This window comes from Acomys russatus, chromosome 11 (genome assembly GCF_903995435.1).
Source record: "Acomys russatus chromosome 11, mAcoRus1.1, whole genome shotgun sequence".
Classification (NCBI taxonomy): domain Eukaryota; kingdom Metazoa; phylum Chordata; class Mammalia; order Rodentia; family Muridae; genus Acomys; species Acomys russatus.
Genome location: NC_067147.1, coordinates 18604391 through 18631945, shown reverse-complemented (window position 1 = coordinate 18631945; position 27555 = coordinate 18604391). Strand labels below are relative to the sequence as shown.

Below are 27555 nucleotides of genomic sequence, written 5' to 3'. Positions count from 1 at the left end.
CTTCCAACTATAAATGCACTTGGACACCACTGTTTGTCTGTGATTACTCACATGCCCATAGATACTATAATGGCACTAAGGCAGGTGATTCAACAAATGCTCATCTGTTGAGAATGCATGCTTTCTGAGCACTGGTGCTGGCAATGGTGATGAAGAAGAATGTGGCCTCCGAATGTCTTTCTGAACGTTTGGAGCACTTTTCGTTCTCATAAAGTCTTGGCAATGAGCTGGCATACATTGCTAATAAAACTGATGTATCTGTTAAACTGACAGTGCCACTGTCAGCCTCTGGTATGCATTCCCATTAATAGTGTGCTTGCAGAGAAGGTGGGTGATTAAGAGCTATCATTGTGTGTGTGTGTGTGTGTGTGTGTGTGTTTGTGTGTACTATATTGAAATAAATGGAGATATTGACACCTTGTATCATTCCTAATTTTAGATGAAAAATGCTTTCGATTCTCATTATTTAGTATAATACTGATGAGTGCACTTGAATGTGCTTGCGTTGCATGTGTGCTTGTGTGCATATGTGTGTGTGTGTGTGTGTGTGTGTGTGTGTGTGTGTGTGTGTGTGCATGCATATAAGCTAAATCTTGATGCCAGGTGTCTTCTTCAGTATATATCCAACTAATTTGTTTTAAACATTAGATTGTATTTGTGAGAGTGTGTGTGTGTGTGTGTGTGCATGCATGCACATGTGCACACACATGCATGTGTGCACATGCATATGTTATAACTCAGAAGACAACTTGTGAGAGTCAGTTCTCTCCTTCTACCACGTATGCTCCAGGGATGAAACTCAGGTCAGCTTTACATGATGAGCTATATTTCTGGCCCTCCGTGTTATTTATTGATATAGGGCATCTCACTGATTTTGGAGCCCACCTGTTTTGTTGAGACTTGGCCAACAACCCCCAATGAGCCTCTTGACTTCATCTTCAGCTCTAAGAATGCAGACAGCATGACAGGCTGCTTAAGACTTTTTACATGGGTGCTGGGCATCTGAACTCTCTCCTCATGGTAGCATGGAAGAACTCTTCCAATCACATCATCTCTGCCTCCCTAGAGTTTTGTTCTTTGACCCCCAGTTCTTAGGTACTTGTGGATCATGGGTTTGTGTTATAGGGTTTGTGTGGTCTTACCTGCAGTAAAGGCAGTCACTAGATGATCTGAAAGTTAAACATTCACATAGTATTTACTGAGGAAGGTTTCCTTTTGTAGTCATGATTGGGCTAAAGTGCTGTGGTGTGTCCTTGTTTTGGATAAATATATGGAGCACTTATATTCACCTTCTGAGACATCATGATTCTTTCTGAGGCTGAGAATTCTTAGTGTATAATCTATTTTTTTTAATTTTTTTTTAGCACAGGACTGAAACAGCTATGCAATATTCTATTGAGAATGCTTAATGCCAGATTTGATTATTTTGTAAAGACATAAATACCTTCCATGTGAAGACTGCTAAGACATTCCTCAGTATAATTAGTTGCACTTTCACATTTAATATAAAATTATGGAATTCCATCAATATAGACAAGTGTATATAAATTACTTTGATAATAGTAGGCTAACGAGTAGGCTTCCTCATCTGTGTACTTGGCTTAGATAACACAGGTTTCTTCTGTGTAGCAGTTTTTTTTTGAATACCAATGGCACTTTCCTCTGCCTTGTGAACTGTGATTAAAAACTGTTTCTAGATAATTCCACATGTTTCCAAGGAGACAAAATTATCCTTGGTCTAGATTCTCTAGACTGTGACCTCTTAAGATAACTGATGTCTTGGAGAAGAATACATGTTCCTGAAATCCTGTGGCCTCCTGAGTAGTAATTCAACACCATACACTACAATATCCAGATATTCATAAGTGTCATTTCCTGAGTGCTGTGCGGTAAAAGAAATGTGACTAGAATTGTAAATGACCTCAGGAAGCAGAAGAACAATTTGCAATGCCAAACAATGAGACTTAGTAAAGAAAAGGCCAACTGGTCTACTTGGGAAGAAAACATTCTGTAACTGAGTAAAACTAGGGAAAGACTGTTTACAAGCATCCAGGCTAAAGAGCCTATGGGGCCCACAATAAATACCAAGATAAAGTTAAGCAAACAGCACAATGATTGTGTCAGCATGGCCTAACTTCCTGACCAGATCCTACAGGTCAACCTTTGAAATTCAGGGAAAGTCTGGTGCTGACTGAAGGACTTTGAGGTTGGAGAATTCCTTCACTTCCATTGTTGTGAAAGCTTAGATCACATTTCCCCCACCTGCTTTGCTTTGTGTGTGTGCTTTGTGGACCATGAGGCACATGCAAAGCACAGGACCTTTACATTTTACCTTCTGCAGAAAATGCTGCTACATGTCAGCTGTCAGTGTGTCAGCCAGGTACAAGGGTTTATAAGGCCTCAAATTATCTTTTAACTTCATAAGTAAAGTCAACAAAAATGTTGCTGCAGAGTGACTGAAGCTACACGATGAAGCAAGTTTACTCAGCCTGAGGAAGATAGAGAACAGCTACCAGTGGCTTGAGCATGAAATGGCTCGAGTACCACAAGGAGGAAGAGGGCTCTGAAATCTCAGAATTAAAGTGTTTAAAAAGATATAAATTATTCCACAATAATACATTCAAATAAAGAATGCAGCAAAACCACTTTGGTTGCAGTCATAGAATTGTGAAGCCATTGTCACAGCAAAGAAATCAGGATCGTCCCCCATAAACCACATACTCATTAATAGTCACTCTGCCATTTTCCTTTCCATGGCTTCTCATCCCTAGACAACCACTAATCTGCTTAATGATTGTCCTTTGTGGAACACTTCATACATGTGAAAATGTGCAAACTGTGCCAGACTATGATAGAGTGGTGGTTCTATCTGGTGTTCCTAACCACAGTATGTGAAAGTTCCTACTTGCCTATCATCAACCAGCACTTCTTGGTTGTAACTATCCCACTAAATCCATAGATTATTTCACCATGTATAGTGGTTTGAATGAAAGTGGACCCCATAACCCACAAGGGCTGGCACTATTAGGAGGTATGGCTTTGTTGGAGTAGGCATGGCTTTGAAGTCTATTATGTTCAAGCAAGGCCTGGTGGCTCACTCTCTTCTTGATGGCTTCCAATCTGGGTGTAGAACTCTCAGCTACTCTCCAGCACCATGTCTGCCTATGTGCTGCCATGCTCCCGCCATGATGATAATGATCTAAACCTCTGAACTGTAAGCCAGCCCCAATTAAATGTTTCTTTACGAGTTGCTATTGTCATTTTGTCTCTTATCTCAGACGCTGTGGACTTGGCTTTGCCTTCTCTTGATTCCTAATGACCTTGAATATCTTTTCATAGGTCTATTGGCTATTTGCCAATCTTTGGAGAAATACTTATCTTTTGCCTATCTAAAAAGTATTTTTACCATTTGAAACAACTTTTTAAATTTAAAATTATTTTGGTAATATTCTCCCATTCTCCTAAGCTCTTTGGTATCTTTTGCCCCTCTATACCCACCCGATTTTTGCTTCTCAAAAAATAAATAAAAACCCAATAGAACAACAACCCCACCCCCAAACTAAGAAAAAAAATTACCCTCCAAAACCTCTCCAAACTGTGATCTAATAAACACACACACACAAAATGGTGGAATCCATTATATGTTGATCAAGCACTCCTGACATGAGGCCTGCCCTTGAGTGGTTGACATACCCACTGTTACTCCATTGGAGGAAATTGGTTTTCCCTTTCCAAGCAGGTATCAGTGACAATTTAGGATGAATTCCCCAGTCCTCACAGTGTGTACCAAGGCTGAATTACTTCCAGCGAGGACATTCTGTTTATTCTTGCACTAGTTATCCCCTATCAATGTGCTCCCTGCCTCCCCAGAGGACTGGGGATGGATTATAGGGAAGCCTTTGCATCTTTCTTCTAGTGGCAAGCTGAGAAGCCTGTTTCTTAGATTTCTCAGGTAGATACGGCCATCTTGGCCTAAGGCTCTCAGACTAGAAAAGCAAGTATATACATTACCTGTATGCTTGAAGTATTCCTTGATCAAGCAGAATTAAACACACTACTCTCTCATTCTTCTTATTAATAGTGACACCTCAGTAATGCAGCTTGACAGAGCCCAGTTTTTATTTAGTTCTGTCTTCCAGATGATGGAGAAAGGGGAGTGGCCTCTCTGAGATGTGATACTGTACCCACCGAGAGAAGATTTAGGTACAATTTAGGAAAGGGCAGACAGAAGCACTCACTGAACAACCCATATTGCATTTATTTTGCTTCCTACAATTAAGAGTTGCTTGCAAATTCAGATTCCAACGATGAATAATAATTTATCATTAATGATTTACTGATTCATGTTAGTGTACTGTGGCAAGATAATCTATGGGCCAAGAAGATAGGGTTTTTCCCTTCTCTAACTGGTCACTCAATTTATCCCACAGGAGTTAGGTCTCACAGGGATACTATCTTGGTTACTGTTCTATTGCTGCGGAGAGACACCATGACCAAGACAGCTCATAAGAGAAAGCATTTAACTGGGCTTTCATTACAGTTTCAGAGTGTTAGTTAACAATCATTGTAGTAGGAACCATGGCAGCCGACGGGCAGACATGGTACTGGAGCAGTAGCCTAGGGATCACATGCTGATCAGTAGAGGAGAGACAGAAAGAGCAAAACCACGTCTGACATGGGATTTTTGAAACCTCCAAGTCCTTCCTGAACTGCCTACCCACTGGGAACCAAACATTTAAAATACACGAGCTGAGGGAGGCCATTTGTACTCAAACCTCCACAGCCGAATACTGAATTTTTATATTGTTTTCTCATCTTCAGTTGTTGGTAGTAAATAAAATTTTCCCAATATTTGGTAGATGAAGTCAAATACATGGGTAGATATATAGATACCTACATAGATACATACATAAAAACACAGACACACAGACACACACACACATACACACACACACACACACACACACACACACAGGATCAAATCAGACCTTTCAGGAAATCATTATTTTTTTTCATTTAGAACCAAGTTCTTTAAATATTTATTTAAATATGAATCTGGAATATAGCTATTTAAAATGCATTTTGTTAAAGTTAATACACAGATTTTAATTATGCTCAGTATGGTGCCAAAGTAATTCTTAAAAAATAATCTTTTTATCGATTTTGTTTGTGAATTTCACATCATGCATCCTGATCTCATTCATCTTCTCTTCCCCTTGTACCCACCATCCACCCTTGCAATCTCCCCAGAGAAAAAAATGCTCACTGTGGAAGTTATTGCCTGTCACAGTGTATCCCACCATATACCCCTCTATTCACATTTCTTTTCTTACAAATGTTCATTGCTATGACTCATTGGTCTGGCACGACACCTCTGGCTTCTGCTACTCTATCAATACTGAAACCTCACCGGGACTCCTCTCAGACAACTTGTTGTTGCCCTATGTCATGGAGATCCTGTAGTTTTGGAGATATAGGACTGGCCCCTCCATGCGCTCGAGCAATTCATCAATGGGGTAGATGTAGAGTGGTTCAGTTAAAACTGTGGACCTGGGCTAGAGAGGTATCTGAGCTGGTTAGTCTTCTGGCTTTCCTCCTCTTGCACCCTTGGGGCCAGCTCATAGTCAACCCCGGATACCATGGGCCTCTCTGTTCTGCTGCCCAGGTGAGGTGCAGGTCCGGCTCTCCTGAGTGTTGCAGTGGGTGAGGGATATGGCTAGTTCTCCCTCATGACCCTGGGACCAACTCTCCCACCTACCATAGATGTCAAGGGACAAAGGAGGGGAGAAACACATCTCTGTTTTTGTTGCCATCACCCAACAGACAAGAGGTAGGGCCAGTTCTCCTCTGCTCACTCATACCCTTGGGACCAGTTTACCTGTAACCATCACATCTAGGGCAAGCTTTACTGTACTTCCCAGGTGACTTACAGGGACCACTCTTCTGAGTGCTGCAGCAGGTGAGGTGCCAGGACAGCTCTCCTGCTCTCATGCCCTCAGTGGCAGTTCTCACACAGGCCCAGGTGAGGGATGGGACCAGTTCAGCACAGCCCTCAGACATCAAAATGTCCCGAGGTGGCCACCCAGACCTGGCCTTTGGTGGTAACAGACTCCAGCTGGGCCATGACCCAGATGTGGCCCCTGGTGGCAGCACAGGTCAAGTGGTCCCAGGTAACATCACTGGCTGCTCACATCAGGCTGTTCCTCACTGCCCTCCAGTCCCCAGTTCTGCCTCTCTTCGCTGTGCCCACGTCCTTCTGTTTCTCTTTCTCTTCCATTTCTCCACCACTTACTTGCTCCTCTTAGCTGTGGGCTCTGAGTGTCTGAGGTCGTCTCAGGAGTGCTCTTAGTAGTGCTAGCATTGTGGCACTTGGGCAGGGGTGTCTAAGGCATGGTCTGGCCACCAAGGCCTGCATTGTGCCAGACTGGCTAGCTCCCAGTTTGGGGCCCCATGATACCGGTCTGGTGGTTGTCTTAGCTCGCTCTTCCACAGGCCTGCCTGAGTGGCATCACGCAAGGGTTGTCTGTCTTAGGTTCTTTTAGTATCCTGCTGCCTTCTCTCCTGAGAGCCTGTCTGGGACAGTGTGGTCCTGTGTGGTACTCGTCGTAGGCCGGCTTCTTCTCAGGCTTGTTTTCTTCAGGGAATTTTAGGCCCGTGACCACTCAAGTGTTCATAGATTAGAACACTGAGTGTAGACATAGCCTCTCTCCTCTATCCCACCTGCTACTGCACGTGTGATGTAGCAGCCACACCTGCAACACCCCTATGTGCAGGAGGAAATCATTATTTTTAACTCTGTCTTAGTGTGTATTACACAGCAATGAAAATCTTGTAAATACTTCATAGAATTTTTAAAAAGATAACTTCATCATAATTCTGTTTGATCTGAATTGAATTTCTAATTCAATTGGAATAGTGATTCATGGAAGAGCTAGATTTTATAAAAACACATGAAAATATTAAATTATTTAGATAGCGTACCCTATAAAGAAACATTGAAGTAATTTAGTAATCTGAACAGAACAAAAGCGTATTGAAGAGGTTTAGCTTGTAACTGAACTCAGCCAGCATGTCTCAGAACTAAGGATGAGCAAAGGAGAACACTGCAACCTTAGCTATCTGCATTGGAAAACCACTGTGTCTCCTCGTATGTAACAATAATGACTTCCCAAGTGACTTTAACTTCATATTAGGTGTCACAGGCAACCTTCTGTCTTAGTTAGGAGTTCTAGTGCTATGATAAAACACTGTGGCCAAAAGGACCTTGGGGACAGAAGAGTTCATTTCATCTTACATATCGAGGGAATAGCTCACCACTAAGTAAACTCCAGCCAGGAGCATAAGCAGCGTAGGAACCTGGAGGCAGCAACTGAAGCAGAGGCCATGGGAGAAGGATGCTTACTGATGTGTTCCTCATAGCTTGTTTATCTTGCTTTCTTAAGCCATTTAGAGCCACCTTCTGGGGGGGGGTGGTACCACCTGTAAACTGGGCCCACCCACATCAATCATTAATGAAGAAAACGCCCTCCTGACTTGTCTATAGACAGACCTTATGGGGTCATTTTCTCAGTTGAGAGTCTCTCTTCCAAATGGCTCTAATTTGTTGACATAAAACTAACCAGGATATCTTCTATCCATGGAAGCTTCAAGAAAGATTTAAAGTGGGATGCTAGTTACTGATTTATAATGTAGTCAAGATGTCTGGGGGTTGGCAAGTGGGGGTAGGGGTTCATCCTGTGATGAGATCTGAGACAACTGAGTACACCATACCTGAAGTGAACCAAATAAGAAAGCACCAAAAATTCTTTTTTTTTTTTTTTCCAGCAGAAGCCTTAGCATGTATGAAATAACTATTCTTCACATCTCTTAATTTCTTTAGGGTAACCGAGTATGTTCAGCTGGCTATGGCTATGTTTTTCACCTTGTGACCCGCCAAACCTCACAAGCTCCGCTCCTCTCATTCACTTGGAACACTGCTCATTCTTGTACAAGGTAAAAAGCATTTTAAGTGTACTGCTTGTGATTTAGCAATTTTTGTTTTTATGTACAAAGGGTGCATGATTCTAAGAATTTATCTAAGATCTGGCAATGCTACAATGTGTTGTTTTATAGCCATGTTATTGAAGAGCTCTCAACATGAAATTGCTTTATATATATATTTGATAATCTTGGAGATAAGCATATATCTATGAATCCAACTCTATAATTTGCACCAACACTCATCACCTCAAAATTTTTTCTGATAGTCTGTTTATTAATATACTATTATCATAAAAACATGTGCACCAATTAGGTATCCAATGGAATATTATTAATTATAGGTATTATGCTCTACAGGGTATTTCTAAGACCTATTCATGTCTGAAATTCTATTCTTTTGTATTTATTTGGCCCAGTTGCCCTCCAGACCCCTTACAACCACCAGTTTTTTCTCTGCTCCTGAGACTTAGCTCCATTAGATTTCTGATATAAGTAGGTTTTTTTCCTGGTTCTGGTTAATATCACTCAGTACAATATCTTATGAATTTATCAACATTACCACAAGAAGCAGGGGGTTATCATTTTCAAGGCTAAATTATATTTCATTGTAAGTATATGTGACATTTTCTCCACTCATTCCTTTATTGATGGACACCAACGATGCTTCTTTGTCTACTTGTTGGGACAAAGAACAGATGTTAACACGTTGATCACAATTTTTTTCATGGGAGGTAGAGGAGAAAAGAGTTACTTTAGAAGCCAGCAGAACAGACTATACCTTCTGTAGCTCAAGAAAATTCAGTGGAAATACAAATTGAATTTCCAAGGGGCTGATAGCAGCTCGCAATGCTGAGCCCTAGGGAGGCCAGTGGATATGGATCAGGAGGTGAGTGGAGAGATCAGTCTTGGAGGAGGAACTCTTTGCTTGTGTCTTGCCTGTCAGAGAGAGATAAGATTTCACTCAAGTCCTCTAACAGAGAGTAAGTGCATCAGAGGCTAAGAGAAAATACTTGAGGAAACAGGGTGACATAGGGAATTTAAGAATTAAGGTCAAGACTGTTGGTTCCAGGGTCAGTTGGGTGCTGATGCAAATCCTAACATGCAAGTACTAAGTTCCTCTTTTTTTATTACTTAAAAAACAAAAGTGGAGTTCTTATTTGTAAAGTGGTACCAAATCTGCACTGAAGACTTGGTGTGAAGATTAGAGATGCTTTAGGCGAGGTACCTAGAAACTGCAGGAAGCAAGTAACTGGTAGCTGAGGTACTGATGATATAGAAAGGTATGCTATGTATAGAAATGTATACTGAGACCCTGGGGAACAGTCATGGTGGAAGGATAGTGAACTACTGCACAAAAAGTACTGGCTGAGAGGGAGATGGGTATACATGTGGTGATGGCAGCATCCAGCTGTCCTGGCTGCTTTTAGAATGCGAGAGAAGAAAGCATTCAGACAAGAGCAAGATAGCAATAGACCATGTAAGGATAGGAGTAAAAAAGAGATGCAATTAGAACTGCTTGGGTTACTTAAAGAAATGCTTGTCCTCGTTAGTCATCAGAGAAATGCAAATCAAAACGACACTGAGATTCCATCTTACACCCATCAGAATGGCTACGATCAAAAACTCAAATGACACCACATGTTGGCGAGGATGTGGAGAGAGAGGAACACTCCTTCATTGCTGGTGGGAATGCAAACTAGTACAGCCACTTTGGAAAGCTATCTGGCACTTTCTCAGAAAAATGGGAATAGGACTTCCTCAACATCCAGCTATTCCACTCCTTGGAATATACCCAGAAAATGCCCTACCACACAACAGGGACATATGCTCAACCATGTTCATAGCTGCTTTATACATAATAGCCAGGACATGGAAACAGCCTAAGTGTCCCTCAGTAGAAGAATGGACTAAGAAACTGTGGTACATTTACACTATGGAATACTACCCAGCTATTAAAAACAAGGAATTCCCGAAATTTGTGGACAAATGGATTGGTCTAGAAATTATCATAATGAGTGAGTTCACCCAGAAGCAAAAAGAAACAAACGGTATATACTCACTTATATCAAAACACTAGTCCAAGGGATACGTACCATGAAAAACTTTACTTACCAAGAAAGTGGGTCAGAGGAGAGGACATCCTATTGAAACTTTAGGCGAGGGTAGCATGGAAGAATGGGGAAATAGTAGGACCCACAGGGTCCTGGAAACCTACAAGAAGAACTTTATGACAGCAGATCTGGGTCCTGGGGTCTTCCTCAAACTAAGGCACCAGCCAAGGAGAATATAGGCAGTAAGCTTTGAACCCCTACCAAGACCTAGCCGACGAACATGATATTCTCCACCGTTGAGTGGAGAGTGAGAACTGACTCTCACACGAACTCTGGTGCCCCTTTTCTGACCACATCCCCTGGATGGGGAGGCCTGGCGGCACTCAGCGGAAGGATAGCTAGTTACCAAGAAGAGACTTGATATTCCAAGAGCATATATAGGGGGAGGAGGTCTCCCTCAATCACAGACATAGGGGAGGGAAGAAGGGGGGAAGCGGGAGGGAGGGAAGAATGGGGGGAAACAGGGGGAGGGCTAACAATCGAGATGTAATATGAATAAATTAATAAAAAAGTAAAAAAAATAAAATAACAAAAAAAAAAAAAAAAAAAAAAAAAAGAACTGCTGGGGTTGACTCTACTAAAAGGAGTGTATTTAGAAGGGCTGATGGAATACCAGGGAACATGACTACGTGTTTATGGTTAAATACAGGAGCATGGCCCAGGGTACAGATGGAAAAGGATGGGAGATGAGCAGTGTCCATCACAGAGGATGGTTTCAGGACTTATTTGTCCGTTCTCCCAAAATTCATTATTTTTGTGTCTGACAAGGTATAAATCTACAGGCTATAAGGGACATTCAAACAACTTAATACAATCAATCTTCTTCTGAATAATCCAACTTTAAACTGGAAAATACACCTAAAATGACATTTTTAAAAAATGATGTGGAACTGACCAGTGAGTGTATTGAAAGTACTTAAGACCGCTAATCATCAGAGAAATCCAAATTAAAACCAGAAACCACTTTAATTTTACACCCGTTAGAATGGACATATTCAGATGGAGGAATCATAGTATTGGCATGGAATGGGATTAAAAAAAAACCTTACAAATTACTAGTGGTGGGTGTTACATAATCATTATACAAAACAAGAAGATCCCCTAAGGAAATTAGAAATACAAGTGCCATTTGATCCAGTAATTCCATTACCGATATACACCCAGAGAAAGTGAAATCGATTGAAGAGATAGGTGCACTCTCGCATATATTGTAGCACTCTTAACAATAGTGAAGAAATGGAATCGATTTGTGACTATCACCCAATGAATGGGTAAAGAAAGTCTCTCTCTCTCTCTCTCTCTCTCTCTCTCTCTCTCTCTCACACACACACACACACACACACACACACACACACACACACACACACACACACACATTAATATGATTCAGCCTTAAAAATATAAAATACCATGGATGGGACTGGAATTATATTAAGTGAAATAAGTCAGACATAGACAAGTACCATATGATCTCCATTACATGTAGGACTGAATATTCTGGCCATAAATAAGCTGAAAATTAAAGCTGCCAAATGCTGGAAGTGAGGGTAGTGAGCAAAGTCGGTCAGCCTAAGTTACAGTTAGACAGTAGTAAATTCTGGAGTTCTGTACAGGATGTTAATTACAGATAATAATGCTATATAATTTGAACACTACACAATATAGTTGTACATTGAAGTATCACACATACATCTGTGAAGATGTTCCATGTTTATATGTCGGTTTTGAGAAAAACGTGTTAAACCCCTTTTAGTTCCAATGGGGGAAATGTTGATTAATTTATTTTCATTCATTGCTTTGCTTTCTAGGTACGGTCTCCTTATATACCCTAAATTTCAACCAGTTTGGAATAATGGCACTGGTCTCACTGTGTTCCAAAACTTCATGGTTTGGGGAAGTTCAGGTGGTGCCCAGGTATGGTTTTTTGTTTGCTTTTGTATTTAGCACGTGTATGACACATATGACATAACAAATATGTCTTTATTTTCTAGAGCTAGGTTAACACATTACTCTTTCTAAAGGGTAACAGTTTTATGAGAAAAAGAACACTGTAATGTTATCGCAACTAGTGTCAAGGGCATCACAGTGTGTGTCTGTGTCTGTGTCTGTGTGTATGTGAGGCATTGAATGAACAAATCCATATCAGAGTTCCTTCTTTTCATGGGTTCTTCCTACAGTGCTAGCAGAGAACAGGGGTTTTAGGGACATACACAGTAAGGAGATGTTGACTATAGAAGCTCATCTACACATCCCTTCCAGTTCCTACTTCTGAAGAATCAGAAAGTAAAGGACTTGGTAATGTCACACACTTGATTAGGAACACAACCAACTTCAGTGTACACATACACAACTATGTGTTTAGTAGTATAATGCTCTGGATAAAGAATGTTCCATTCTTAAGAAAAAGATGGCTTCTCAATGGAAAACAGTTGCAGTTCTGGCTGTTATTTAATCAGTGCACATGATTTTCTATTTTTTTCCTCAAAAGAATTATAGATTCACGTTTACTCATTTAGTTATTATCACCACAGTGACTCTTTAAAATGGAACTTTGCTTGCTTACTGTTAATTAGGAACAACTAAAATTACCAGAGTCTAAAATACTACAAAGAAAAACTTGCATGCATTCCATCTCTGCAATGCTGAAATCTGCAGCCTAGAATGCATAGATAAGGAAATATGTTAGTAGTGCATTTAGCGACTAGAACAAAACCAAAATCACAGTAAGAGTCAAACATTTATTCAAGTTCCCAATGGAGGCAAGACAATTTTGGATGAAGAAAGCCTAAAATATGTGATTAGGATAGCTAGCAAGGATGTTTCTAATTGTGTTTAATATTTTGTTTAATTGATTTTTTTAAAGTTTTGTGCATGGAGGAATACTTTTCAAGTCCAATAGATAACTATTGATTTGAACTAAAGGTCTAATCAATTTCAATGGTGAATAATAGTTTAGAAACTTTATTTCCATCAAGTTTCATAAAAGTAGTATTTCTTTTATAATAAAGATAAGAACACACTATGAACGCTGTGCTCACATCTCAATAGGTATACTTTGCTAATGTGGAACTTCAAATCTGAGATTTGCTATGTAAAGGCTTGGAGTTATTATTTTTGAATATATTTTCAAATGAGTTATTTGTGGGTTCCTGTAATTAGGTAGTAGTTGGTGTCAAGTCAGTTCAGGTCTTACTGGTTTTGCACCAATAGGCTTGCCTTGAGAAAACTGTTACTTTATAAAATGTTTGCATGCAGACATATTAGAAAATCCATACACAAAACCTGAATGACACATGAAAGCATAATAACATTATATGTCAAGGATACCTAGGCCTTATTAGGACACTTTCAATTCAAGTATGAATACAAATATGATATAATTTAATGAGCAAGGAATGGCCATTAAGTCATCTGCTGGTTCTTATTTTAAAGAAGGCAAACCTCAGGCCTAGGGAAAGTTAAGATCACCTTGCCCAAGATTATCTTGTTACTACAAGAGTGAGGTGAATCGTAAGAACATTCCAGAGGAGTGGGATGCTTTCTCAGCCTACTGACCTGTGTTACTCCTTCATCTCTCTGTAGAGGTACTAGCGCAGGTATTCATAAATATGTATGCACATGTTAAATCCACACACAAGAAACCTGTAGACACGCTGAATTATGGATTTTCTATTTGCAATCTTCTGACTAGCTCTGCTAATGCTGTATTAAAATGTTAAACACTCAAGTTTTTGACTGCTATACTTTTATGAATTAATTTTGCACGTTTGGGGAATGTAAGATTGTTTTAAATATGTGTACAGCTCCCATAGACTTTTTAATGCATTGCCTGTTAGAGGAGAAATGTAATTTCCAAAGGGATTTGTTATCTACTTTGAGTTGTCTTTACTGATATTGATAGATAAAACCTGCTTAAATATGTCAGTGTGCTTATTTACTTATTTATACTTAATCAATATTTAAAGAGGACTTAGGATGTCTGTGAGAAAAACCAATCGTTAGACCTTTGGCATAATTTAGGCTGTTATTTTATAGATTTTTAGAAGTAGCAATCTACACCTGAAAAACTTCCAAATTTATGCATGCAGAGATTGTGGAATTGACATTTTGGAAAGTGATGCAAATACTTTGGTTACTGACAGCTTTTTACTTGGTCGTTTCACCCACAAGGTAGGTGCCTTACTGAGGTGTCTTTGGGTTATCTCAGTACAGAATCATGTATACTGGTCTCTCTGATGATCTAGTACATAATTATAATAGAAATTAGTAGTAAATCATGGTAAAAGGGGGAGAATTTTATTTGCAATAGTCATAATATTAATAAATACGTCAACTTTTTAATAGGGGAGCACTTTGTTTGCAATAGTGATAGCACTAATAATATACTTCAAATATATAGAGTTTCAGTATTGAGTCCATGTACATCATAAGTTAGTAATAGTCTGAAGAATATTTACTTAATTTAAATGTAGATTTTTATGTTTGTATTTCAATATTAAATGCAAGAATTTGAATGTCATAGCTCAGACCTCTAAGCCCAGCAATTTGGAGGCAGAAGATTTGACACAAGTTGAAGGCAAGGTTGGTGTAGAAAATGAAACTGTATGTCAAAACCAAAAGCAAACAAATAATCTTCCACCCTGATGAATTAGTTTCATTTTCTAGTTTAAGTTTCTCTGAGACTGTGAATAGCACAAAGCTGTACTGTCCCTCTGCTATGGTGTTCTATGATTCTTCATCAAATTTCTGCATCATTACCTCATCTAGCATGTCACCCCTAAACAGATGGATCAGGCTATTCAGGTTTGTTATTATATGATACGAGTTTGCCTGGTGAGCTTTCTGTTTATGTCTCTGAAACTTAGGAGAGTGTGGTGGGTGTGGGTTGCCTGGTAGGGAGTGCTTCTGAGTCCTTCCAAGGGGTGGGTGGGTCAAAGATAGAGTGTGTTTCTGGTATTGGGAGCTGACAGAAAGGAATAAGGATGGGCTAGGGGTGAGTTTGAAAGAGTCCACAAGAGGGAGGAAAGCTAGGTCTACCTTGAGGATCTGTGGATTCCCCAGGAAATGGAAGAAGAGGAGGACAATGACCTTCAGCAGGTGGTCTGCCCCAGGCCTGTGGGTAAGACCTAGAACTGGAAACAGGAGGCAGGAAGAGGAGTAAAGCCAGCCCACCTCATTCCCTGGCTGCTTGTCCAGCGGGCTTCCAGGGAAAGAGTGTCTCCACTTTTGGTGGCTGAGAAAAAGGAATGTGTGTGATAAGATTTCAGATGGAATGACATAACCCTTTAATAAATCTGGGTTTCTGTATTATAAAAAAGATTATAGATGGCTTCTCCCTCATTTCACACTCCAAGGAACCCTGTGAGTTCTTTTTGCATTGCCATACCAAAATATGTGCACAAACAACTTAGGGAGGAAACACTTATTTTGGCTCACAGTTTCATGGAGTCCAGTCCTACATGGTAGGGAAGGAATGGTGGCTGGAAATGATGATAGATGCTCCTCATATCACAGCAGATAAGGAGGTAGAACATGTGATAGGAACCAGGGGTTGCATATAACATTCAGCGTTCTACTTCTGCTAAGCTAGTCTCCACCTCCTCAAGGTTCTGTAGCCTTTGAAAGTGCTGCCACTCACTATAGAACAAGTATCAGAAAGCAAGCCTATGATGGACACTTCATACTCAAGGCATGACCCATCCGAATATAGTCTAAAGATACTTCTCAGGTTAGCAGGACCATTTTCCCTGAAGGAAGTTCTCAAGCACACCTGACTCTTAGGCTCCAGACTTCAGTAATTTCTTGTGTCCTTATTTCTGAAAGAGCCACATGAACATTGGCAATGACATTTATATCTCTTACTTTTCTTGTGGCTGGGGCAAATGCTCATATAAGTCTATTTTGGCTAGCATTCGGAAAGTATGGTTACCATGATGGAAAGTCACTGAAGCAGAAACACGAGACAGTTGATCACATGGCATCCATAGTCAGTGTTCAGCTTGCTTTCTCATTTTTTCCCCAAAGTCCTGGATTCTATCTCCCATTCAGGGTGGGGTTTTACCAGCTCAGGCAGCCCGATCTAACTAACCCCTATTAGACAGGCCCAGAGCTATAATTTTTAGGTGATTGTGGACCCTGTCAAACTGACAACAATGCCAGCCAATCACAACACTTTAAACAATTTTGTAGCTAGAAGAAGGCTTGCCTGATTCTGGGGATCTATAGGGAGAATGTTCACTTTGCCTTGTTCCTGAATGTATCTAGAAAAAAAATTCATATGGTAATTAACTCTTGTACTTACCTCAGTGGTTATTTCACAGATAGATCATAAATTAAGGTTTAAAAGTATTTAAATTATTTTCTTAAGTTGCATTTTTCCTTTATGTAGCTCTCAACTTTTTCGTTAACTCTCCTTGGAACTATCCCTTTTCATGCAGTTTGTTCTTTTCCCTGAGAGTCCTGGTGGTTGAGAGCTGACTTGCCTCTCTGGCCTGCAATGTTTCCAGAGGCCGTGCTGCAAGGCCAGTGGACCCTGTGTCCAGTGATGACCTTAGAATACATACTAATGCAAGATGCCCATCAAGCCGAGTAACTGTCCTGGCGAATCAATGTTTTAGTCTCTTAATTGATGTTAACTAGACATCATAATTAGTGGAAGAGTGACAGAAATTAAGATGTAAATTATGACCGAAGGATACTTACCATGAGACAATAAAAAATAATCACACCCCTGAGGTTATTTACTAGAATTATAGTCTAACTGATGGCCTCTGAGACTCTTAAAACATGCAGGCCAGGAGCTTACAAATAAAAACTCCTGAACAAGTTTGTTCTAGAGAATTCTAGGTAATGGCTATGTACTCAGATAAGAAAACCTCTCAGTGGTATATCTAGGTTGTTCAGACTGGATTAACAGATAGAACAAAATGGAGATGTCCAGTGACTTTAGCTCTGGATTCGTGCTGAGTGTTAGAGGGAGGGAGGGAGGGCTTGCCAGTCTCCTGGCTCGTGATCAAGTGCTATTCACTACATATGGGAAGTGGCTTTGGTGGGAAATATTTACCAACCGCTAGGCCATTTTCTCTGAAGAATTGTCTAAGAATATCTTGTCCTAAGGGAGTGTTTTATAAACACACTGGTTAATTTCATTTACCCTATGTTGTTCTTTACTGTAAAACTGTTCGGACTTGCAATCTCGAATAAGTCTAAAGACGTAGAATACACTATGAGAATTACAACTAATCAAATTGGGCCATACTAGCAATTTCTGCTAAATAAACACATTTTAGCAGCTCTTTCCCAAATAAATAAATAAGTAAAAAGTGGGATAACAGATATGTTAATTGTTGTCATTAAAACAACTATTTTACTGTCTACCTGGACACTGTGGTCCTATAATTCTTAAAAATACACAAGAAAATAAATGTGCAAAAAAAAAAAAAAGTAAAGAGGATTAGAGTGTCTGAGAAATTCTGTGATTGACACAAAAACAACAAAATAACAATCTTCAATTAATGGATTTTTAAAGTTTATTTTGGAGTCACATTGTCAGGTATCTTTTTAAAAAATTAAATACAAGGAGGCTGCTGGGCTCACTATGGAATAAGATTTTGGTTTCTGTCTTTCATCCTTTCCTGACTTTGTGGAATTAAGGTTGTTGTTGTTGTTGTTTTGTTTTTCCAGAGAGTTTGGTCTTCTCATTCACATTTAATTGATAGCATACAATTATTGTAAGGTAACCATATCTTCCAACAGATACTGGTTCGTGTTTCTTTTTAGGAGAGTGGAATTAAGGGTGTGTTTGTGATGGTACTCTCATCTGCTATGTTACCTACGTGTTCACGTGCATAGAATACTTTCCTTTGAATTCAGGAAGAAAGGTTTGGGTGCTCTCATGCCACATTGTAGTTTTGTCAAGCAGTTTCTCATGCTTGCTGCTCAGCATCCTATTTAATTTTCACCGCTTTCATGTTTAGAAGCATCCTGGTTTGGGTTTAAATTATGGTCTCCCTATACTCCTGAGTATCTATCTGCAGGATGACTTGTCTTTTTTGTTGCTGTTGGAAAGAATTTGTTTTTTTGTTTAAAGCAGCCAGCCATTTTTACAGGTGTGAAAGATGTATTATAGATGTGTGTCTCTGTGTGTGCAGATGTAGCATAACATATGCAAATACATTCCACATGATTTAGTGGAAAAAAGTAGCTGATGAGAATAAGATGGCAACGTGTAAATTGTTGAGCCTGGATCATTGTTAAGCAAAAAAATTCTCCATACTTTCAACTTCTTCATTCACTTGAAAAATGTTTAAAATAAAAATGTGAATTAATATACCCAGCAGCTGCAGAAGAGGCTGCTCCATCCTTCCTCCATTTTCTCCAGGGGTTATTTCTCATTTTCATTGGGGATTTGTCTACCCCAGTTTAGACCTTTCATCTTTTTCGTTTCTCTAAATTCTGTTGCAGGGACCCTCTTTTCTCAATGTGCTTGCTCCTGCTGGGAGAAATCTCATTTTCTCTCGTGGTTTCAATTACCATCCATGCTGATGTGTCCCGTGTATTTGCATTTTCTACCGTCTTCTTTTGTGCTTTCAGCTTTAATCATTATTTTTGTTTTCCTTTCCCCCACGTTTTAAACTTGGTCTGTATTGTCCTGTGCTGCATCTTTTCGAAGATATTTTCCCCATTTCTCACATACTCATTACGCTTTGACATTGTAGCTATTGGGATTAAAATTTCAACATGCCTGCTGGTTGTGATGATGTCGTAATTACATTAACGATGTTAAACCATACCTCAGCAATTCCAGACTTCAATTTTTAAACTTCTTTCCTTTTCTTTTTTTAATTCTCAAGAGATCATGCATGCATATAGTACATTTTGACCAAGTCCACTCCTTCGTTCCTTTCACTTCAACTCCTCCTTTTCCTACCCCACTATTCCTTCATGTGATCTTTTCACTAAAAAAAAAAAAAAAAATCTATTGAATCCACTTAGTGAAACCTGTGTGTGCAAGGACATAAATCCATCTAGTGAAACATGGTTACCTTCTCAAGGACAACACCCTCGAAGAAAGCTATCTCTCCCCATCTCAGCAGCCATCAAGGGCCAGAAAGTTCTCAACTAGGGAGGGGCTTTGTTTACCTTCTTTCTTTACTTACCCTGCCATGCTCAGCTATTTTTCACTTTCTATTGGCCTTCCTTTCGAGAGTAAATGTTACATGGAAATATTTGCAGAGAAAAGCACACAGTGTGGTTTGTAAGCACATTTTTAATTAAAACAGAATTACCTCATTTCCCCCACTTCCCTTTTCTCCCTTCAAACTCTTTCATACCCCCCAACTCTCAAATTGATAGTCCTTTTACTCCTGGACAAAGAACTATCAGCAATTAGTTACTGCTAGAAGAGGGAAAATTAACTTCTCCTAGGTATGGGCCCTGGTAGTAGTTAGAGAATACACAGTAGTCAGCCTTGAAATCAAATACACACAAACAATGAAAAAGGGTTCAGAAGACTGAAGTTATATTTTTATGCAGAATACACATGCATATGTATGTGTGTAACAATAGTGATCGCCATTTTCTTACAAAGCAAACCAACTGTGTGCCACCCAGATCAGAAGGCTACTCATTTCTCTTGCAGAGACCCCTTTGTAGTCCTAGATTTAAACTCAAGTCTCCTCAGCTGAGGGTACGAATTGATTTTTTTTCCTTCTTGTTATTTGATATAACAAAGTCACAGAGCACATAACTGTAGAGTTGCTGGGTTTCTTTGGCACAGTAATATGCCCATTATCTTTCTCTCTGTGTTCCTGTGCTGTAGGAGTTGATTCCAGTCTTTGTGTGTTATTCAATTTTATGACTGTACCAAATATTTTCTCGTGATCAAATTCTGTTTATTGAGTTCGCACCAGGAATTGTTGGTGTTTGACAGTTTCTAACTATTTTCACCCTTACGTTTCTCATTAAAAATTATCTGTATAGACTCTTGGAGCTTTAAAACTTACACTGAGAACTCATGTAATTCAACTCTCTCATTTCGGAGCCGGGGGTGGGGGGGCGGTTGGGAGGGAGGAAGTTCAGGTTTAAAGCACATTTCCCAGAGCCATTCAGTGGGGAAGTGGAATATTCTATGGGAGTTTTTCTCCCCTATCCAGAGCTTCAGGAGCTTCCAGCATGCACACTTCTCTGTGCTCTGCAGCAGTCTTGCATCTTCTAGCAGTAGATTGTTCATTTCAACTGTCCATTGAGATATTTCCACATGCCCCCACCAGACATTTTTCTTTGTAAATTCATTGCTTAAGTTAAGGTGCAAAGTAGGGTTTCATCATAGCATCTTTGTAGATGTTGCAATACACTTTGCATTTACGTCTCCATCTCCCTCCTGTCTTCTCTGTTATCCATCCTCTTTTTCTACCGAGCCCCATTTTTCTTTCTGCTTTCATCTCACTTGAATTCCTATTGTCCTATGTTTTTATGCTCACTTCTTTAAGATTCTTTCTTCCCAGGTCCCCAAGGAAACTCGATAGCTTTCTCAATTGCCAGCTTGCTATTTCTCTATTGTCCATGCCCAGGACAGGATGATACTTCCCTTAGTGCAGGCAATGTGATACAGTGGACAGCCACTCCGGTCTGAAGAACCTTTGCTTGCCTCCACCCTTTTCAGGTGTTCTACCACCCCTTTGTATAGTGGTGATGTTTGCCACTCTGTCTTTATTAGGAAGAGAATCTATTAATGATTATATCCAGAAGAGTTGCCTCCACCTCTGCTCCCATAGGCACCCTCTCTCTAACCCTACTCACTGCTAATGCGAACCATCACTAAGCTGGGATGGCTTCTTGTGCAATAATCACATAAGTGGGATCATATGGGTTGCATCCTTTTGGAATTGGCTTCTTTCATTGCCAAATGTATTTAGAGTTTCATTCAACTTGTTATATTTTGTATCATTAATGACTTCTATGCTACTGTACCGGTGTAACATAGTTTTTTTTCTTTCTCACTTGCTGAAAGCCATTTGAGCTGCTTCTAGATCTGGTGATAATAAACATTTTGGTATAACCACTTAGGCAATATTTTTGTATGAATGTCACTTCTTTTTTCTATAAGATCACTACCCAGCAATTGAATGGCTGTGCCGTGTGAGACACGAGGAGAAGCTGCCAAAGTGGTTTCCACTGTGGCTTTCCCACTGTCTTCCATCTTCCCTATGTGAGCGTTAGTGGAGGCACCTCATCTTCATAGGTTCTTGACACTGCCATTTATGTATTTGTTTATTTTAAATTTTTATAATTTAATCACATTACATCCTGATTGTTACCCTCTCTCTTATCTCCCCTTTCTTGCCCTCCCTCCTTCTTCTGCCTATTCCCTTCTCCTAGTCCTCTGACAGGCGTCAGGGGCCTGGCCTCCTCCCCCACTATCTGACTGCAGCCTATCTGGTCTCATCAGGATAGCTTGCATCCATTAAAAAAATCTAAAATTCTAATCGATATATTATATCTTACTTGCATTTTCTTAGTTTATATGATGTTAAACATCTTAAATACGGCCAGTTACCATAGACACGTTTTACTTTAGAGTTATATCCTAACTTTTTCCTTGATTGTAAGTTGAGTGTTTTTTGATTTTGAGATTTGTGGTTTCTGTTTCCTAGATATAAGTTCTTTTTTCATAAATATGAGTAGCATGTGTCCTTTGTTTGAATAATTTTAGTATGTAGATTGCAAATTCTTGTTTTAATTACTCTTGCATTATGACTACATTTCATATGACTGGTAGTCTTCCTTTTCTCTCTCTCTCTCTGTCTCTCTCTCTCTGTTTAAAAAAAAAAATGACAGGGACGTCTCTGTATGCCAGCTGGAATTAAAACGCCCAAAAGATGGGAACTGATGATTTCTAATACAACTTTTGTTAATTTTGATCTCAACTGTGTGGCCATCAGAACCTGTTCTGGCTGTTCCCAGGGACAGGGTAAGTTTGAACAGACAGGACAGATAGTAAACAAGACCAGTGCTCAGGTGAGTATGACAAAGAATGGCAGAAGCTTTATGAGTCAATATTTCTTTAAGTTGTAAGATTATATCAACAGAAACTATTTAAGTTTCACAAAGGAATTTAGGAGGATAGGTGCTCCCCATGTGTGTTCTGGAATTCCCATCCTCTGTATGTCTCAGAGAGCATCACATTCTATTAAGCTTCTATGGTTCATTTGGTCTTTCAGTTTCATGGGGTGGGGACTTCTCTGTTGGTTAGTGCCTATTTTTAAACTGGAACATGCAAGAAAGGCTGCTGCCTGTAGTTAGAAGTTCATCCATAAGATGGATAAATGAAATTAGATGGATGATGACCACATGGGCATAAACTGGCTTGATTGTATCTCTGCTGAAAGAGTCTGAGCCAGGGTACCTAATGCTTTCAACAACTTTGTCTGTGATGTGTACACAAAGAAAACAAGGGCAATTCTTGATGTCTTGTTAACGGTGCCACAGAGTGGTGAGAAATAACTTCCTGGAGGACTCCTGGGCCAAGGCAGAGAACGATTTAGTTGATCTGATTGTTGTAAACAGCCAAACCAAGTAATTCAAGTAAATATGCTCTTGTGGTTTGAATCACCAATTTAGATAATTGTTTGTTTTTTTAATTAAATGAGTAATCAGCAAGTTCCCACTTTACTATTTTATCCCTATGTAGGAAGAGCCAAAGATTGGGGTATTTGAGTTTAAGATTGTGAAACAGTCATAGGAATATTAAAATGCCCTATGGTGAACACATCAGTTCATAGTTCTCTGATTCTTTGATGACTTTATATCATGCATCAGATATTGAACAAAAAAGCTCTTGTCACTGGATAATGTTGGGTGAATAAGCTTTTTTTTTTTTTTTAAAAATTGTCTATTATAGGCTCTGCATAAGGAACTAGAGGGAACAAACAGGGGGAAAATGCACAGTTCTTCAAAAATAAGTATCAGAGAACATAATTTCAGAAGAGTGACGAGAGCAGTGTTAGTGAAGTGATCACAGTCAACGAAGGACCAGGGATGGATTGATTTGGAAGGACCAGGGATGGATTGATTTGGAAGGACCAGGGATGGATTGATTTGAAAGGACCAGGGATGGATTGATTTGGAAGGACCAGGGATGGATTGATTTGGAAGGACCAGGGATGGATTTGGAAGGACCAGGGATGGATTGATTTGGAAGGACCAGGGATGGATTGATTTGGAAGGACCAGGGATGGATTTGGAAGGACCAGGGATGGATTGATTTGGAAGGACCAGGGATGGATTGATTTGGAAGGACCAGGGATGGATTGATTTGGAAGGACCAGGGATGGATTGATTTGGAAGGACCGGGGATGATTGATTTGGTGACTCTCCTGCAGGGCTTCAAAGGGTATAGAAAACTACAACAGGAGAGAAGGATGAATTCTAGGTATTAAAAACAGCATTGGCAAAATCTTAGAGATTTTACACATCAGGTTTTTGCTTTGGAAATGAAACATACATCCAGAGTAAGGCCATTATAGAGGCCAGGGCACTGTGATATTAGTAAGTTTTGTACTTTACAAAATAGACATTACACGTGCTTCACTGTGTATAATTCACTGATAAGCACAGTGAAAATGCTACATCTTTGCACATCTTGCTCATATTTTGTCTTTAATTTATGTATTTTACAATGTAGTTAACACAATGTTATTGCAATGTATGTATTGGATGTTGTGTGCTTTCTCCTCTAGTGACAGGGGTGTGTGAATAAAACATTTTCCTAGATAGGTGAGTTGGCAGTGGTAGTGACATCAGAGTATGTACCAAGAAGTGTGGCCTAGAGCTAATATTTATAAAGTGTGCTCCCAATACTACTTATACTAATGGTTAGTAGGATGTTGGTTTTGAAAGGAAGTTATTAAAGTATAAGCCTCACAGTGTGAAGTATTATTGATGAAGTTGGGCTTACAACAGAGGAATGGAAGCCAAAAGATTAAGAGAGTAGAGTGTGGCACCTTTAGTGTTTAGAGAGCTAATGCTTGTGCTTCTGTTTCTTAATAGAAGGTCCCCATCCCACATGGTATGCTTTGTACCTGGGGATACTGTTCCGTTGTTGAGAAAGTTCTATTTATTGTAGGAAAATTAACATACAAACTTTCCAGTTGTCAGTAGCACCAGCAACGTGACAGTTGTGAAACCCATAATGACTCAAAAGAATGCCAGATGTCTCTTGGAGAATGAAATAACCCTGGGTACAAAATCACTACCCTACAGAACAAACTGAACTGTGTCTGACCATATTATTCTTGGCCCCCAGTATCTCTAACCCATGTATCCTGACATAAGGAGATACTTGTGTTTTTATTCTTGAGTGAAAAACTGAACAAGCTATAAAATTGTATAACACTCTAGAGAAAGTACTGAAAGGAATCCTGTGAATTTAGTTGCCTTTTGTAATAACAGACTCATATCATATGTAACAGTCTGTCTTCTAATTTGTAGGTGGATTTACTGTGAAGACAAGGCATTTGAAGTTTGCAAACTCTCCAAATTTAGTAGCATTTCCATTTCCTCATGCAGCAGTTTTGGAAGACTTGGATGGCTCCCTGTCTGGGAAAAATGGAAGTCACATTCTTGCATCTATGGAAACCCTCTCAGACACATGCATGGCCAATGCAAGCTTCAGTCAGATTGTCCCTGGCAGCATCTGCGGGGAAGCTGTTCTCTTTCATCGTATGTCTATTGGTTTGTAAGTAGATTTAACTCCACTTCTAAGCTTGTCAATGGGTATGTGCATGACATTCAGGCAGCCCAAGATTATAGAAGGGAAAGAGTTTTTTGATGACTTGAAGTATTTTCTTTGAAAGTGAAGTGGGACTAATGTTGACCACAGCCAAGTCATGAACTTCTGGTGGTTTTAGGCTAACTCAAATGATAGCTTGCAGGATCTTCATACCAGATGTCATAGCCCATGACCCCTTATTGACATTTTGAGTTAAGAGTTTCTTCTTTAAAAGACTCATGACTAGCAAAATATTTGAAAGTTATTTAAATGACAAGTAGTATTTAAAAAAAAAATCCAATAATGCCACCCTCATTTATATACACGCATTTTCCCCAAGCTCTTTTTAAGTGTTCAGTGTGCTTCTGGGGAGCAATTGCTGATGCCTTCTCTGATGTACCAGGGTGCTTCACTCTAGTTCATTTTCCTTGTTAATTTCATGAACTATTGGATCCGTACACTACCTTTCCTATTAATATTGAAGCAAGGACTCCTTGGTTATGCTACTCAAGCTACCATTAAGTCAGCAGCTGGGCTGTTTATAATGCATAATAGGATTGCCTCTGCCCTCTTTAATTTCCAGGTAATGATTGCTGAGTGTCTGGGGTTCTCTCTTTTACCTATTTCAAATGCATTGTATATATTTAGCCACACTTATTTCCTCCCTTTAAGTGTCCCAACTCCATGAATATTAAGCCAAGTAATTCCGTCAGACCACATTGGCAACTTATTTGAAGGAGTAAACTCCAGAGGGGGAGAATCACACCAACTGCATACTGAGTACACAGAGAACCGCATCTTCTCATCCTTATTTGGAAGACTTAAAAATATAGTTATCTTTGAATAGTCCAAATATTTTCTCTTTCTGCTTTCCAAAATACTTCTTCTTTTCTCTACTGTCCAAGGGCCCCAACCCCACTGAGTAATGTAAGAGTGATAGAGGAAGATTTTTTTCACTTCTAATTTTGCTTGTGCAGAGTATAACCTCTTCAGGAATGTAGCCAGACTTTCATTACCACCATTACACTTTTATGAAAACTGGTTTTAACAACTGTTGGTCACTACTTTCTTTTTTATATTTTTTCCCTACGTGATGATAATGAGAGATCTGTGTGAGGAACATCATGTGCTTGTATGATATTTATCTATAGGCATTTGCCAAACTTGTTTTTAAATGGCTTTAAGGTTTGCTTAGGTGGCCTCTGGGGCACTGACGAAGCACAATGAAGGCTCTTCTGTGCTTCATCCTTGTCCCAATATCTGTTCTTGGAGATCTCCCAGGCTGTGTAGCACTTAGCTGCAAAAACAGGTCAAAATCTTCTTGCCTGGGTCGGATGACATAGATGACAGTGCTAATGTTATTTTCTAGGTGGAGTCCCAAAGACTCCTAGTAACGTGAAATAGTCACCCTGTTTCATTTTAATGTGACCCCAGTTTTAAAATACAAAACCCCGTGCCCTGGAAACCTCTTTAGTACCACAATGTCAAAGGAGATTCTTTGCCCTACTGCCAACACTTCTGCTTTAAGAGTTTAAGTCAACCCACAGGTTTATGCCCAAATACTCAGCTGTCACAAATTAGTCTTAGGGAAGCCTTGGCATGCTCCTGATGGTGGTTTAGCCTTGTGCCCTCACTTAGAAGAAGGATGAGGGCGGGCAGATTAAAGCGGTGTATGGTACAGCATGTAGCAGCAGCAGCAGCAGCAGCAGCAGCAGCAGCAGCAGCAGCAGCAGCAGCAGCAGCAGCAGGAAACATGAAATGCAGACTTTCAGCAGGGACCTCAGACATCCTGAATGAGTAAGCTCAGATGATGCAAAGGAACCTTCGGGTAGCCCTACTCCCAGGTCCTTCTGATTGTGCACTCTGTGCTTCTAGCCACCCCCCCCCCCCCTTTGTGCTTGGTGGCTTGATCTTTGTCCCAGAGCATTATAACCTCATTAGGAACATGTCACTGCTAATGAGCAATTTGAATTCAGCGTGGATACAAACTTTGTTGTGTTTCATGGAGAAAGGATTAATTTGTTGTGCTATTTACCCTGGGGCAAATGCTGCTGTCTTCACTTTCAACTGGTACCCGCTTCTCTCAGCAAGCGGTCCCCAGAGGGCAAGGAGTGAGGCGTATTTGCACAAACAAAGCCCTGCTCTCCTCCCATTTGCTAAAAGCCAATACTTGGGGTGTGATTTCTTTTCTGTTAGGCCCCCATCTCTGGCTCCTTTTCACTGTCCCTAAGTTCTTTGTTTGATGTTAGTAACCATAGGACACTGTCTCTCACTGTCGTATTTGTACCTGAGTGGAGCCCAGATCTGTCGTATACATTTTTTTAGATTTTGTGACCCAACACTAGCAGTTTGGTGGATGGAAGCAAGCAAATATTTGAAGTTGGTCATAATAATCCAATATCCAAGGGAAGAGCAACTGGCTGCCCTGTAAAAGGCAGAGTCAAGTTTATCATCTGTTAAATGGCAGCACGCTTCATCTTCTTGGTGGTATTGTGGAAAGGGATTAATCCCAAGCTCCGGCTTCTAGCAGCATTCTTCCAGGACTTCAGAAGATGATGATGTTAAGTCAGGATCTTGGCTTGGACTATGGTTATGTTAGTAAACATATCTTGGTCCCATAGTGATGGAAGGACTCATAGAGTTGTGGAAGTTTCCCTTTTAAAAATTGTGATCACATTTTAATATATTTATTGT

At 39.8% G+C, this 27555-nt stretch overlaps 1 protein-coding gene and 1 non-coding gene across 2 annotated transcripts in view; one reads left to right on the top strand and one right to left on the bottom strand.

Moving 5' to 3' along the window:
• Window positions 1–27555, top strand: part of Pkhd1 (PKHD1 ciliary IPT domain containing fibrocystin/polyductin) — a 474396-nt gene that overhangs the window by 204283 nt on the left and 242558 nt on the right. Inside the window, 5 exon segments of the mRNA XM_051152952.1 lie at window positions 7880–7992; window positions 11900–12005; window positions 14127–14261; window positions 21930–22062; window positions 24582–24828. Coding sequence (XP_051008909.1) covers window positions 7880–7992; window positions 11900–12005; window positions 14127–14261; window positions 21930–22062; window positions 24582–24828 — 734 coding nt within the window.
• Window positions 6643–6774, bottom strand: LOC127196057 (small nucleolar RNA SNORA17). The gene has a single exon (XR_007831453.1). It is a non-coding gene; the product is annotated as a small nucleolar RNA SNORA17 (small nucleolar RNA).